The 13593-nt window shown below is 43.7% G+C and overlaps 1 protein-coding gene across 1 annotated transcript; it reads right to left on the bottom strand.

Moving 5' to 3' along the window:
• Positions 1 to 3788: 3788 nt before the first annotated feature.
• SERPINB12 (serpin family B member 12) lies at positions 3789 to 13164 on the bottom strand. Its single transcript, XM_036823240.1, is given in 9 exon segments — positions 3789 to 4194; positions 5186 to 5253; positions 5256 to 5354; positions 6622 to 6764; positions 8274 to 8363; positions 8366 to 8390; positions 9855 to 9995; positions 10757 to 10891; positions 12997 to 13164. Coding segments are annotated over 9 exon segments (1275 nt in total).
• Positions 13165 to 13593: the final 429 nt, after the last annotated feature.

Raw genomic sequence — 13593 nt, 5'->3', positions numbered from 1 at the left:
CGGCTACCACAATTTGCTTTGGCAACTTAGGAGCGGGAGAGGCTGCGTGGGCTTCCAGGCAAGGGTACTAGGAGCTCATAACCCCTGAGTGGGAACTTGTCCTCCTCTTCAATACGGACAGCCTTCTGGCGGCACTGGGATGCCTCTATGCCCAGACACACTTACTTGCTCCAGCCTGGAGGCAGAGACCTATGTCACTCTGTGGTGTAGCACAAGGCAGGGGCAGAAAGATGCACACCTGCCCGTCTGCTCCTAGTGAAGTGCCCAATCCTGCCGCCACAATGGCTGCCTGCCTCATACTCATCCTGCTCTTTGAGTTCTCCGTCCCCACTGGTCACTCTTTTTTTTTTTAAGTTTTTTGTTGTTGTTGTTGTTTTAATTTTATTTATTTATTTATTTATGGCTGTGTTGGGTCTTCGTTTCTGTGCAAGGGCTTTCTCTAGTTGCAGCGAGCGGGGGCCACTCTTCATCACGGTGCGCGGGCCTCTCACTATCGCGGCCTCTCTTGTTGCGGAGCACAGGCTCCAGATGCGCGCAGGCTCAGTAGTTGTGGCTCATGGGCCCAGTTGCTCCATGGCGTGTGGGATCTTCCCAGACCAGGGCTCGAACCCGTGTCCCCTGCACTGGCAAGCAGATTCCCAACCACTGTGCCACCAGGGAAGCCCTTAAGTTTTTTTTATTTTTATTTTTATCTTTATTGGAAAATAATTGCTTTACAAATGTTGTGTTAGTTTCTGCTGTACAGCAAAGTGAATCAGCTATACCTATACATATATCCCCTCTTTTTTGGATTTCTTTCCCATTTAGGTCACCACAGAGCACGGAGTAGAGTTCCCTGTGCTATACAGCAGGTTCTCATTAGTTATCTATTTTATACATAGTATCAATAGTGTATATATGTCAATCCCAATCTCCCAGTTCAAGCCACCCTCCTCCCCGCCTTGGTATTCATATGTTTGTTCTCTACGTCTATGTCTCTATTTCTGCTTTGCAAATAAATTCATCTGTATCATTTATCTAGATTCCCCATGTAAGCTATATTATACAATACTTGTTTTTCTCTTTCTGACTTACCTCATTCTGTATGACAGTCTCTATGTCCATCCATGTCTCTGCAAATGGCACATTTTCATTCCTTTCTATCCTTGCTGGTGTGAGAAGAATAAAGAGTCAAAGGGATCCTAATTTTGAGCTTAATTCCCAGCGTCTCATAGGCGTCCCTCTCGTGTGGTTCTGTGGCACTAAGTTAGAACCCTCCCCTCTCTGGATGGCCTGACTCTCTGACACCCTCAACAGAGAGGGCAGGTGAACGATACAAACCCAAGAACACCGCCACCAGGGCTCTATTTATTCTTGTCGCAACAAAAGGACTTCACTTGCAATGACTAAACTGCCTAGGATGGAAAGCACCAATGCCTGTCCTCACCTTCCTCCGAGTCAAACGTGGGGAGTGTCATTCAGTCTTTCAATGTCTGCAGAAAGAAAACAGATTGATTAGAAAGGCAGAGGCTGGGAGACAGCAGCAAGTGTGAAGTAGAGAGATGGGTGCCCCATGCTGAGACTGGCAGAGATCTTGTGTTTCTGAATTCAGTGGAAGGCAGTTCTAGGAAGAAAACAAGGCAGGCTGACACAGCGGGGGCATGATTAGGTCACCCCTCAACCACGCCTTTCCATCCAGCCCCATCAACGTGTAGTCAGCAGAAACGTTCCCCTTATTATAATGATCCATTCGCCATCACTCTTAGATTTCAGAATTGTTGTGAGTTTTCATCTTTTTTGTGTGCCTTCGTATGTAATTATGGTGGAAAGTTGGGGAAAAAATTATTACTGGCACAAGATATATTATTCTTACATAACTGAGAAGAATTGTTAGCTTTATAGCATATGTATTTCTACATTTTTAGATGAACTTTAAAGTATTTATGTCACTAAAAAAAGTCAGTTGGTAACACATCAAACACATTTTAACTAATGACAAAAGTGCTTTATTCACTAGGAAACATTTTAATCAATCACAGATCATTAAAAATAATGTGTTTACTGACTTACAGAAAGATTTAAGCATCACACTTTCTCTTTATTGTAAATAGATTCATTTTCCCCTCATGATTAAAATTCTGAAAAATACCAATACAAATGAGAAAATATGCTTATCAAGGAAAACAATAAGAACAAAAGCAATGCCAGACAAAGCCAGACCTATAATATAGGTCATGGTTATTCACTCAGTGTCCAGCTGTGGTGCCAGGTCAGTACGGAATCAGCCCTCAAAACATTATTCCCAAAAGGAACCGCAGGAGAGACTATGTTTTTGATTATCTGAGATAAATTTGATGTGTGGCACATGCATTCTGGGTAAAGTCCAGGAATAACAGCCTTATGTTACCAATGAGAAAATTTTATACCATGAACAAGTTTTGACCATGAGAAGCCTCTATGAAGAACATGACAGTTGTCTTCTCCAGCACAACGAAAACACTAGTGAGAGAACTAGGGGCGGGCTGGCAGGAGAGCAGGTGAAGTTAACCTACCTTTTCCTTTAAAAACTGCTACAGCCACATTTAACCAACACAGTGGCAACTGGGAGGAGGACGGTCACAGGGCAGGGAAACTGGGCCACAACCAAGACCAGAAATTCACCTTTACGGAAGAGAAACTGACCGATTCCTTGAGTTAGGTGTGTCAGTTGTCATTCCAGAATGTGCAACTGAGGCAGAGCTCCAGAACTTGGACCAACACATCCGAGAACAAAGGTCCTCGGGTCCTGGAGTCTTGAACACTCTGTTGTCAGGCTTTCAGTTGAGAGGACGCCAATAGCCCTCCTGACAAGGGTTTCCCTGAACATCATGCCCAGGCCTACTCTCATGAGACCTCTGGGAGGACAAATCGGTCCACGTGGCCAGAGGACAGAGAGAGGAGAATGGGGAGCCCACAGAGAGGGCAGCGCTTCTCTCCCACCCTCAACATGCTGGGTATTTAGGAGTAACTCCAGAGGAGAATTCTCTGAGGATGGGGGTGAAGAAGAGACAGGGGAAGCGTTTCATGATGATGGCGTAGGAGACTCTATAAGGAAAACTGAAACTCGTCTCTTTTCAATCCACTCACCACTCTCCTGAGTCAATGTCAGATTCACAAGACGAATACCATTCTGCTCTGTGCAAAACGCACGTTGGCTGGGGAGTCTTACACCCTTGCGCTGTCACTGAAATCCCCCCTAAGCCCAAGTGAGAAGCCCCTCATGGGACACCCTCCGTGCAGCAGAAGACGGAAGAGGAAGAGGCGGGGCGTCTCGCCCACTGATGCACCAGGATTTCAACTGCTGCAGAAATAGAGCTGAGTTTCCAAAACAGATCCCACTGAAACATTTTCTCTTGCCACCCATGGTAAAGCGTTTTCTGAGTTTGCTATTTCCTAGATGTGGTCTAATGACTTGAACTTTCAGGATTCCTTCATAAGGAGGTCAGTAACTTAGAATCAATATCTTCCTCAATTACGTTGACCTTCAGGTCACAGGGGGTGAATTTATATGCTTGAAAGCTTAGGGTGGTGAAGGCTTAGGGAGGGAGCAAGGACCCTTTGATACTAATGGACTGAGATGAAAATCTGCTACAGGGTGAGAGAAAGGTCAGGACAAGTGAGGACCAGTGGCTGGAGGAAGGGAGCATGGAGTTGTGCTAGAATTCCGTCCGCTTTAGATATCAGCAAAAACACAAATGCCCATGTGATACCAGGGGAAGATTGTATTGCCACTTTCTTCCAGCTCCCAAGTACTAAATAATGTGCTCCTTTCAAGGAGACCAGACCCTGCCATAGAAGAGAATGGTTTGGGTTTTGTTGTGTCTGATGAAAAAGAGAAAAGGGTGATTAGCATTAAACGTCTCCCACGATGGTAAGGACAATTCCTTGCCAACACCACCACTGGCTGCGGCTGCCTGGATACCATTTTCATCCACCTCCACAGAGGTTTTATGGACAACTTTTGACAGGTACAAACTGGGACTTGGGGAGTTTCCAGTAAGGTCAGCCTTTGCTTCATCAGAGGTATCTGTGATACCCATGTCCCGTAGAACAGGAATGAGATCGTAGCTGTCTTCCAGGGTGAACTGGGGGAAGGAGACAGCTACACTTTTTGCTGACATATTTTCTGAACTGCTCCAGGCCACGAGTTTTCCATAAGTGATATTCCTTTCAAGCCTCAAGAGGAAGAAAATCATGTTCGGGTCAGAGGATGTGCCTGCAAGGATGCCCCAAATACTTCAAAGGGCCTGAGTCTATCTCCATAGTTGGCAACCGTCCTCAAGGTCTTTCCCTAAGCCTCAAAATCCTCTGATTTCACTCAAAACACCTCCAAGCAAATCTCTTTCCTATTTAAAAGTTATAGGAAAATTTGGGTTCCTGTGTTCTTTGGTGTCTGACAGGCTAGTGTTCAAAGCCCAGCAAAGCTCGCTTGATTAAGCTGGGTGAGTTTGACCAAGCCTTAATATTCTGAAGTTCAACCTCCTCTTCTATAAAACAGAGATAATACCATTCGGGTTTTGCAAGGATTAAAGAAAATAATGTATGTAAAGTACTTAACATAGTGCTAGCACATGATAAATTTTGAATAATGGTTATTATTCTCATTGTTACACCTGTTCTCCCATCTCCCTGTATTTCTCTCTCACTTTCACTCTCCCTCTATCTTTATCTCTTTGCCCGCCAGGCTGAGCTTCCCCAGCCTTTATTAATTCCTACCTCACAAGCAATCTATTTCAACATCAGCATCTCCACTTCTGTCAAGGCACGTGCACCAAAAAAGAGGATTCGCCTAAAGGGTCTCTAACTGAGCTACAGAAAAATATTGTGAGTTAGAGCCAGAAGTCAGGATATTCAGGAAAAAGGAAAATTTGTCTCATTTGTAGCAATTCTACAGTTACTCGGCATCCAGATCCTTTGGTCTGGAAAAACGACTGCAGAGAACCATGAGATTACAGAGGAAAGTCGTATCCAATAATTTTGGCATTTGTTCTTTAGTTCTCAACAAAGGAGAAATAAATATCTCACTGAATTCAGATTTTTATATATTCTTTGCTTCTCTGATAGCTCAGGTACCATCCTTCCTCAAGATGGTAGATGGTAGAGAGTGCTGTTCCCCGAAGATCTATAATGAAATATTTTGTAGAGATGTGAAAAAGGAAGATTTACCTCTTCCAGCCCCTTCAGATTGTCTGCAGAGAATGCCGGCAGCAGGACGATCGTGCTGAGCTTCCCCTTGATGTATACCGCAGCTCAGTGACCTGCGCCTTCAGCTCCTCTAGGAAGCTGATTCTAAATAGCCCCATTTGATTCATCCTCTTCACGCTCTTCTTTTCATTCTGTAGAGGACAAGGTAGAAAGTCACAGCACTGCCACGATAAGCTCAAAAACCAACATGGTCCCCAGCTTCCCTGAAAACCAGGGCTCCATTAAGATGAGAAGGGTCTTCCCCGGAAGTCCTGAGCCACACCAGGGATCCAGCCTAACAAAGTCCTCTGCCCACTAACCAGGTGGCCCTTACTTTGCCAATACCCTATCTTCCCATGGTTTTAATAGGTTCTTCAGCTCCCAAGACCACTTGTTGGTAGGGTGTCCATCCAGGCATCTACACACAGCCTCGCCAGTGGAAACCAGCCCTGCCGGCTCCATCTTCCATTCCTGCCCCACTCGTGGCCTCACACGACCCCCTACCTCTACTGGCCTGAGTGGCCCCATCAAAGCATGAGTGGGAGCCTTGGTTAAATGATAAGCTTCTACATGTTAATTAACAACTCTTGTTCCATGGGCTTCTGTCAGAGGAAAGGGCACTTCCCCAGGCACCTTAAGCCTCATGATAACCTCATAGCAGTGGGGTCATCAGTCTACAGATGAAGATGTGCAGCGCTTAAGAGAATAACACAGTGAAAGTGCCAGGCTGGGGTCTGACCCTCCCCTTTCTCCCATTTTACAGTCTACTGGCTTAGAACATGAGTTTTGTTTTTTAATTTTTTTTTTTCCAAGCAACGTTTATTATTGTGGAAGCAGTACTTGTGCATGGTGGAAAGTTAGAAAACACAGAAAAATAAGAAAAGTTGAACACCATCTCTCTCTCCCTGAATTACCTATGTTAACAGATAAATGTATGCTCCCTATTGGATCTCTTTCTATACATGTATAATATACACACATAGTTATAAGTCATATATATACATAATACAACATATATAATATGTATAGTGTGTATTTGCCTTTTTGTAATAAGGAACACAGGTTTTTGAGGCAAACACTCACAGGTGTGAATCCTAACACATGTATTTGACTAAGTAACTTCTGCAGTTTTTTTCCCCCTCAACTCCTAAATGGGACTAATAATAACACCTATTTTCATAATGTTATTTTGGGGGAGGAAGTGAAATAATGAAGGGAAAATGCTCAGTGCAGCACCTGGCACAAAAATGCTTCATCAAATTTAGGTACTGATTTTTATTAATAACAAAATGCTCTTATTATAAATGTAAGTTGTAACCCAGAGACCTAAGTTTTAGATTCGAGTATACATACTGCCAATCACTCTTAGTGGAAATTGTGAGTGGAATATCTAGAAAACTGTGTGCTCTAGTACAGTACCTCACTTGGAGAGAAAAGCGCATCAACTGTGTTTTCACAGTCAAAATATTTTTCCCACTTGGCCTTGAAGTAAACAGCATTCACCAGCACCAGCATGGTCGAATTGTTGATAGCGCCCTTGCTACAGAGTTCCTTGATTTTACCTTTAAAAAAAAGAAAGTTTCCAAGGAATATCCAAAATATGAATTATAGCAAAAGTAATCATGTAGCCAGATTTTCTTTAATACAGTTTAATATCCCCAAGGCTAGAGCATGTCTCATTCAAGAACGAATCCAATAAAATTAAACCACCCCTAGTCCTGGGTGGAGTGAAAGTAGAGGTGAGGGTGGGAGTGATGGGGGAAGGACCCTCTTACTCATCCCCAAGGGGGATCCAATTCAGGGCACTGTCACTGAGAGAATTTCTTGATTATATCACTGTGGATCGAATTGTCATCAGACTTCTTATGTCATGATTGATCTTTCAAAGTGTAGATCCTGCCACCTGATTTTATTATAATCTCCTCGAGAAAAAAAACTACTGTGTAAACTTCCTATCTCAAGCATTCATCACAGCAGAGTTAATATGCTTACGTATAAACAAAAATGCATATATATGTACTAGCCATTATATAAATCCTATTTTGTAGGGACTTTCACATGCCCTCTCTCATTCCATCTTACATCAACCATGAGAAATAAGGTATTGTTATCCCTTCTTTATAGAAGAATAAACTACAGCCCATGAGATGTGAGGTCACACAGCCAAAAAGTAGCAAGACTGGCTGAGATCAATCCAGGGTCCTTCCCACTCTTGGCCCAGCCCTGGGCTCCTTCTGCAAGAACACAGCCCTGCAGCAGACTGGAAAAGCCCATGCTATCAGGCAATGGTCCATCTTCAGTATGCATCCTTTTCCACCTCAAAATACCACGTCATCATGTACTTGAATGCACGCCTCAGCCTTAAGATGAGAAGACTCTTCCACCTCAAGGAGATTTACACTCAAATCCCATAGTAATAGATGATGCTGACATTAACTACACTTGAAGGATGCTGGGAAAGTAACTAACTAAGAAGAAACTAGATATTCATGCCTTGGTATGAATTTTTTTAGTGAACCAGTTTTCCTTTTGGCAAATGAATGGAACCTTGAAAGAAGGGCAATTTTTGTGCACTGTTGAAGAAGTAAGGAGAAATAATTTTGGAGTTTGGGTGCCTCCCCCAAGGAAAGGGCAGACAGAAAAAAATGATTCCATTTATGTTGAACTCAAATTTCCACCACTTAACACCATCATTCCTTCACTAAGAAAACACCTATAAATGTAGTGAAAAGTTGATAAGAATTAGGATTTTATTATTTCCATTTCCCTCTGAATAACTAGATTATCTTCACCATTTTTCTACTGACCCTTTTTAAAAAATGGAAATAGTTGACATCCTGCTGGCATTGTGCTTGGCTGAAAGGCATCTCACCTTCATGGTGGAGCAAAGGACCAGAAATAAACCATAGCATCTAAGCATTTTAACTGTGACACGTGCAAAACAAGCTTTGGACCCAATCCACACATGTGAGCATCTGGTCCCAACAGACTAAAAATCTGAAAAGCTGGGCTGACTTTTTTCTTTTAAATGGAAAAGAATACCACCTCCCTTGTGTTGGGTTATTTCTTACCTTGGGATTGAGATTCCACCCAGAAGTTAATCTCTTACCTGGATTTTTCAGTGTCTTTCTGGAAAACAACCTTTTCAGTCGTCGTGTGTAAAATTGAATCACGCCATCTGAGTATTCCTGATAAATTGGAATAAATGGAAATAGTGAAATAAAATCATACTTACGCTAATAGTTAGGAGTGAGGCAGTCCTGAGAAGCCTAATGAGAAAGAAGTGTCTAGTCATTTACACTGGGTGCATGTGGTCTCTATGTATCCCCAATCTTAATTAGCCAGAGACATTTCAGTGGCTGTAGTGATAATTTAGGGTATAAAATGCTTATTCGTGGAGCAGTCCATCGTTAAAACGACACAAACCTTTCTTACCAGATTTGGACGTTCCATTTGTGGAGACATCACAAGACAAATAGCAAGTAACTTTAGAGACTTCGCTGTAAAATGCTTTATTTTTTTAAGTATTAGAACCCTGCTTAATGGTACAGAGTTTCTATTTACAGTGACGAACAATTTTGGAAATAGATAGGGTGATCATTACACAACATGAATGTAATTAATACTACTGAACTGTATACTTAGAAAAGGTCAAAATGACAATTTTTATGTTATAGATATTTTACCACGATTTTAAAAAATTTTAATGTAATATACCAAAACCATTGCTGTGTGCATTTTTAATAAGTGAGTTGTATGTTATATGAATTTATACTTCAATAAAGCTAGTTTAAAAAAAAAACAGCATATAAAATCTCGTTTCCATTTTAAGAGAATATACTAATTTTGGTCAAAGTACGCTACCCCCGTCATTTTTCTTTTTTTTTTTTTTTTTTTTTTTTGGCCATGCGGTGTGGCATGTGGGATCTTATTTCCCCAAGCAGGGCTCGAACCGGGCCACCATCAGGGACGTCCCCCTCCTCCCCCGCCCCTCACTAAGCCAGCCCTAACCCTCTGTATCCCACCTTTGCCATTGGTCAAGCCCCCTCGTGTTTATTGCTAAGTATGTGGCTCCCTCTAGTGGCGAGAGAGGAAACTGAAGCCCAGAGTCGGCGGCATCTTGCTCTAGGTATAAAGCCTTTAGCCACGGAGACAAGACTTGCGTCTTTTGGCTCCAAACGGAGTCTCCTTCGGCTACGCCGCTCGTCTTCTTAAATGAGTACAATTTCATAGGCAGGTGGCCTGATCGTGGCACAAAAGACGACTTTAGAGAAGTGCCTTGAGAGGGGAGGGAGGGACTAACGGGAAGAGGAGCCACATCAAGTGCATCTACCAGGCACCTTGATTGGGAAAGACTGTCAAGGTCAGAGAGAACACCGTTACCAAACCCAAACGTGCTCCGAAGAGGGTCACGTGACCCTCTTTCCCCTGCCCTATTCCACTCAGGGGACCTTCTAATGTGTTCAAGTTGAAAACTGGGAGGAGGGCAACAGAAGGCGTGGGAGAGAAAGAGGTGGGTCCTGGGCATCCCGTCATCACATCCTCCTGTCAGAGGTTTGTGTTCTAGACAGCAGGTGAGTAATCCAGCTCCTCGCTGATTTTTAAGTAGTAAGTTATATGGTAGCTTTAATCACCGGTCATGCCTAACTCACCGGATGGATTGGGAATTCCTGCTCTCCTTAAAGCCAGTTGGCAATACTCAGGCTGTAATCAGCTTTGATCCTGACTAATTTGGAGAGAAGCTGCCCGAAGTAGCACCTGAGCAGTCCACTCTCATCCTTTTAAGACTTGGCCTAATAATAGAAGAAATAAAACGTGATCTTACGACAAGAGTTAAAGCAGGTTGTCATTTCACTTGGTTACCACGTGGGCGAGCAAGCTGAGAAGAAGAGAGGGATGGATGGAGGGTGAGACGTGGTCCCCATCCTGGCTCCCACGTTGGGATCAAGATCATTCAGGAAATATATATCTGGGGGCTCCCCAATGCACACTATATTTTAGATCAGTGTGCCTTGTTTTTCTCTGTATTCAAAAAGATTCAAGAAAGAGATAATCTCTCCACCCTCTTTTTAAACTTCCTAACATCGAGGGATAGATATATAACCTGGAGAATATCTTTACTGCTCCTGGTATAAGACAACCCATAAAAGCCTTGTGTGTCAGTACAGATTTCAGCATGAAATAAAATAGGCAAAAGTGGAGAGAGAGAGTAAGGGGTCGCTGCTCCCCCTTCTCACGGCCCTTCATCCTCAACCATGCTCCATCCTGGGGACCCGTGACCTATAAACGTAGGTGAGCCCTGAGCCTATGAGCTAAGTTTCTTTATCCTGAGCAGAAGATACTAGATCATACTCTTTAGGAAACTAGCTTACGGACAAGCACTTATAAGATGCATAATCAGAAAGGAATTGTGGGTCGTTTGGGATTATTACTATGGATATTGCTGTTGAGGACAGCCAGGACCTAATGCTGGGGGTTAAGAACTGTGACCCAGTATAGGACAGCCCAGAGGAGACGTTTGTAAGGGGGGGCAGGAGTTCTTGGTGGCTCTCACCTGCAGAGCCAGAGACCCTGTTCTTTCTTTCTGCCCTTCCAGAGAGCTGTCAGCACGCCCTTCTTGTTCTTCTCCTTTCAGACAGGGACCCGGTTCTTTGCTTTCCTTTCGGGAAACTTCGTTGAAGTGTAGTACCTGCGTGAGAATGGTATGGGGTCTTTCAGACACTGCAAACAGCAGGAAGTCTGAACAGCTTCAGAAACATTTTTATCATGTGGCAATGACAATGATTACAGAGTCAAACAAAACACTCAACAACAGTTTAAAGAAAGGTGCATGTTTCCTTTGACTAGGGCTGTGAGGTGGAATGGAGAGGAAGTAAGTGGAATGCTACTCCCCTGGGACTGCATTTAAGAATGAATGTAACCAAACTAAAAGAATATCAAGGCAGCCAGAGCCACACGTGGCTATGAACCAGCCTGAATTGACTGTGAGTGTAAAATACACATCAGATTTTGAAGACTTAGTATGAAAAAAAAGAACATAAAATATCTCATTTAAATGTTTTAACTTATTACATGTTGATATGATAATATTTTGGAGCTACTGGGTTAAATAATATATATTATTAAAATTAGCCGCACCTATTTTTACTTCCTTAGTATAGCTACTAAAATATTTTTAATTACATATGTGGCTCAAATTATATTTGTGTTAGACTGTGCTGATCTAGAGTTTCAAATCAATCAAGCAAAAGACAAGTTATCCAGAGCTTTGCAGAAAGATGGAAGACAAGGGGGGGCCTCTGGCACCACTCAGCGTAGGTCTGCTGGCAGGTGACACCCAAGTGCCTACATCTGAAACCTGGCCTGCAGGATGCCAACCACAGTCTAGTCAAGTTTAGCTAATGGAATAACACATCAAATCAAAGTAAATGAATAAAGTAGAATGACCCTAAACACATTCTGCCTCAATCCAATAATTCACTCCTCCATATTAAGGACCACGGCTGTGTTCATACTTAACTTCTGCTCTCTGGGCTAGATCCAGGGAAGTGTAAAACCAGCCTCAGGAGCCTGTGGTTTACTGGGGTGTTGTTCTTGTCACTTTCATTCATTCATTCTGCAAATTTGTATTGGGTCACGCTATAAGCCAAGCTCTGTTCTAGGACAAAGAGTCCTGCCCTCCGGGCGATTACATTCTAGTGGGGGAGGCATAGAAAAACTATGTCGTTTTTCATAGTAATTAATTACTGCATGTGGCATGTTAGAAGGTGGAAAATGCCACATGGGAAAAGCAGCTAGGATAAGAAGGAATCTTACAATGTTGGGGGCCAGGATGCAGCCTTGGATTGAGAAATCAAAGTAAACCTCACTGGGAAGGTAAACCCTGATCAAAGTCCTGAAGGAGAAAGTAAGTTATAGATCAGTTACCTGGGGGAAGAACCATCAACAGGCAAAGGGAATGGAACACGGGCCCTAAAACAGGAGTGGGTGTGGATTTCCCAAGAGAGGAGGAGGGGGCAGTGTGGCTGGAGTGAGGGGAGGGGAGGGAGAGACAGAGTCACCAGGTTATCTGGAATTCAGGTCCCCGCTTCTCACGGGTCGTTGAAAGGACTTGGGCTTCTATCATTAGGGAAATGGGAAGTCCGGGTTTTGAGTTGATGGGAAACAGGATCTGACTTCGGTTTAAAGGATCTTTCTGGCACCTGGGTGGAGAACACTGTCAGTGGAAGCAGGGCCGCCCATTAGGAAGCGTATCCAGGTTAGAAGGGGCAGACCTCAGGGAGGTGGTGGGAAGTGCCAGAGTCCTGGATATATTTCAAAAGAAAAGCCAACAGGCCTTTCTCACAAAGTTGGTGTGAAGTGAGAGAGAAAGAAAGAAGTCAAGGAGGACACCAGGATCTTTAGTCGCTGGATGCACAACTGGTGCTTAACACATTTTTATGTAATGGAATGAGTGAGAGAGAAAACACATGCACATATTAAAAATTACTGGCAATATTGGTATCAATAACTATAGAGAGAAAAAAACACCAGACATGCAGGCAGAGACAGAGCAATGATGAGAACAGCTGTCCGACTGGTGAGGTGGGGGAGGGGGGGCGTCCTAAAGGAGGTGGAGGCTTAACTGAGCCTGGAAGGATGGTTGGATTGAAGAGGAAGCAGGGCAAGGAGATAAATGAAGGCTCCAGGGCGGACCCGGCTCCCAGCAAGCCCAGGGCGCCGTGGACAGCCAGGCCTGCCAACGAAGGATTGGGGTCTGACTCTGAGCGTGGACCTGGACCACTGGATCCGCACCTGGTCAATCTGACGTGCACTGTCACTTCTGGCCCCCAGGCGGACCATGCCAAGGGCAGCAGAGAGGCTCAGAGGACAGAAGAAGATGTTCGTATGATAATCATCTTTGCTGAGCTTTCAGAAAAGATCAAAGCAGAATTTGGTATTTGCTGCAATGAGAGAGTCCATTGTGAATCTGATGACAGTCTAAAGCAAACAAACAGAATGAGAGAGAGAAAATGATGATCAGAGCACAGTAGGTAAACAGTTCTCATTTTTAATTTTTTTCTAATTTTTTTAAAATTTATTTATTTTTGGCTGCGTTGGGTCCTCGTTGCTGCGCGCGGGCTTCTCATTGCAGTGGCTTCTCTTGTTGTGGAGCATGGGCTCTAGAGTGCAGCCTCAGTAGTTGTAGCGCATGGGCTTCGTTGCTCCGCGGCATGTGGGATCTTTCCGGACCAGGGCTCGAACCTGTGTCCCCTGCATTGGCAGGCGGATTCTTAACCACTGCGCCACCAGGGAAACCCCAGTTCTCATTTTAAATACCTGAGATGCAAGCATACGCAATCAGTCAATATGTTATTAAAAACTGGAATACTAAGGTCACCATCCTTCCGG

This window comes from Balaenoptera musculus, chromosome 14 (assembly GCF_009873245.2).
Source record: "Balaenoptera musculus isolate JJ_BM4_2016_0621 chromosome 14, mBalMus1.pri.v3, whole genome shotgun sequence".
NCBI lineage: Eukaryota > Metazoa > Chordata > Mammalia > Artiodactyla > Balaenopteridae > Balaenoptera > Balaenoptera musculus.
The sequence above is the reverse complement of the archived record's forward strand: the minus strand, read 5'-3'. Positions and strand labels throughout refer to the sequence as shown.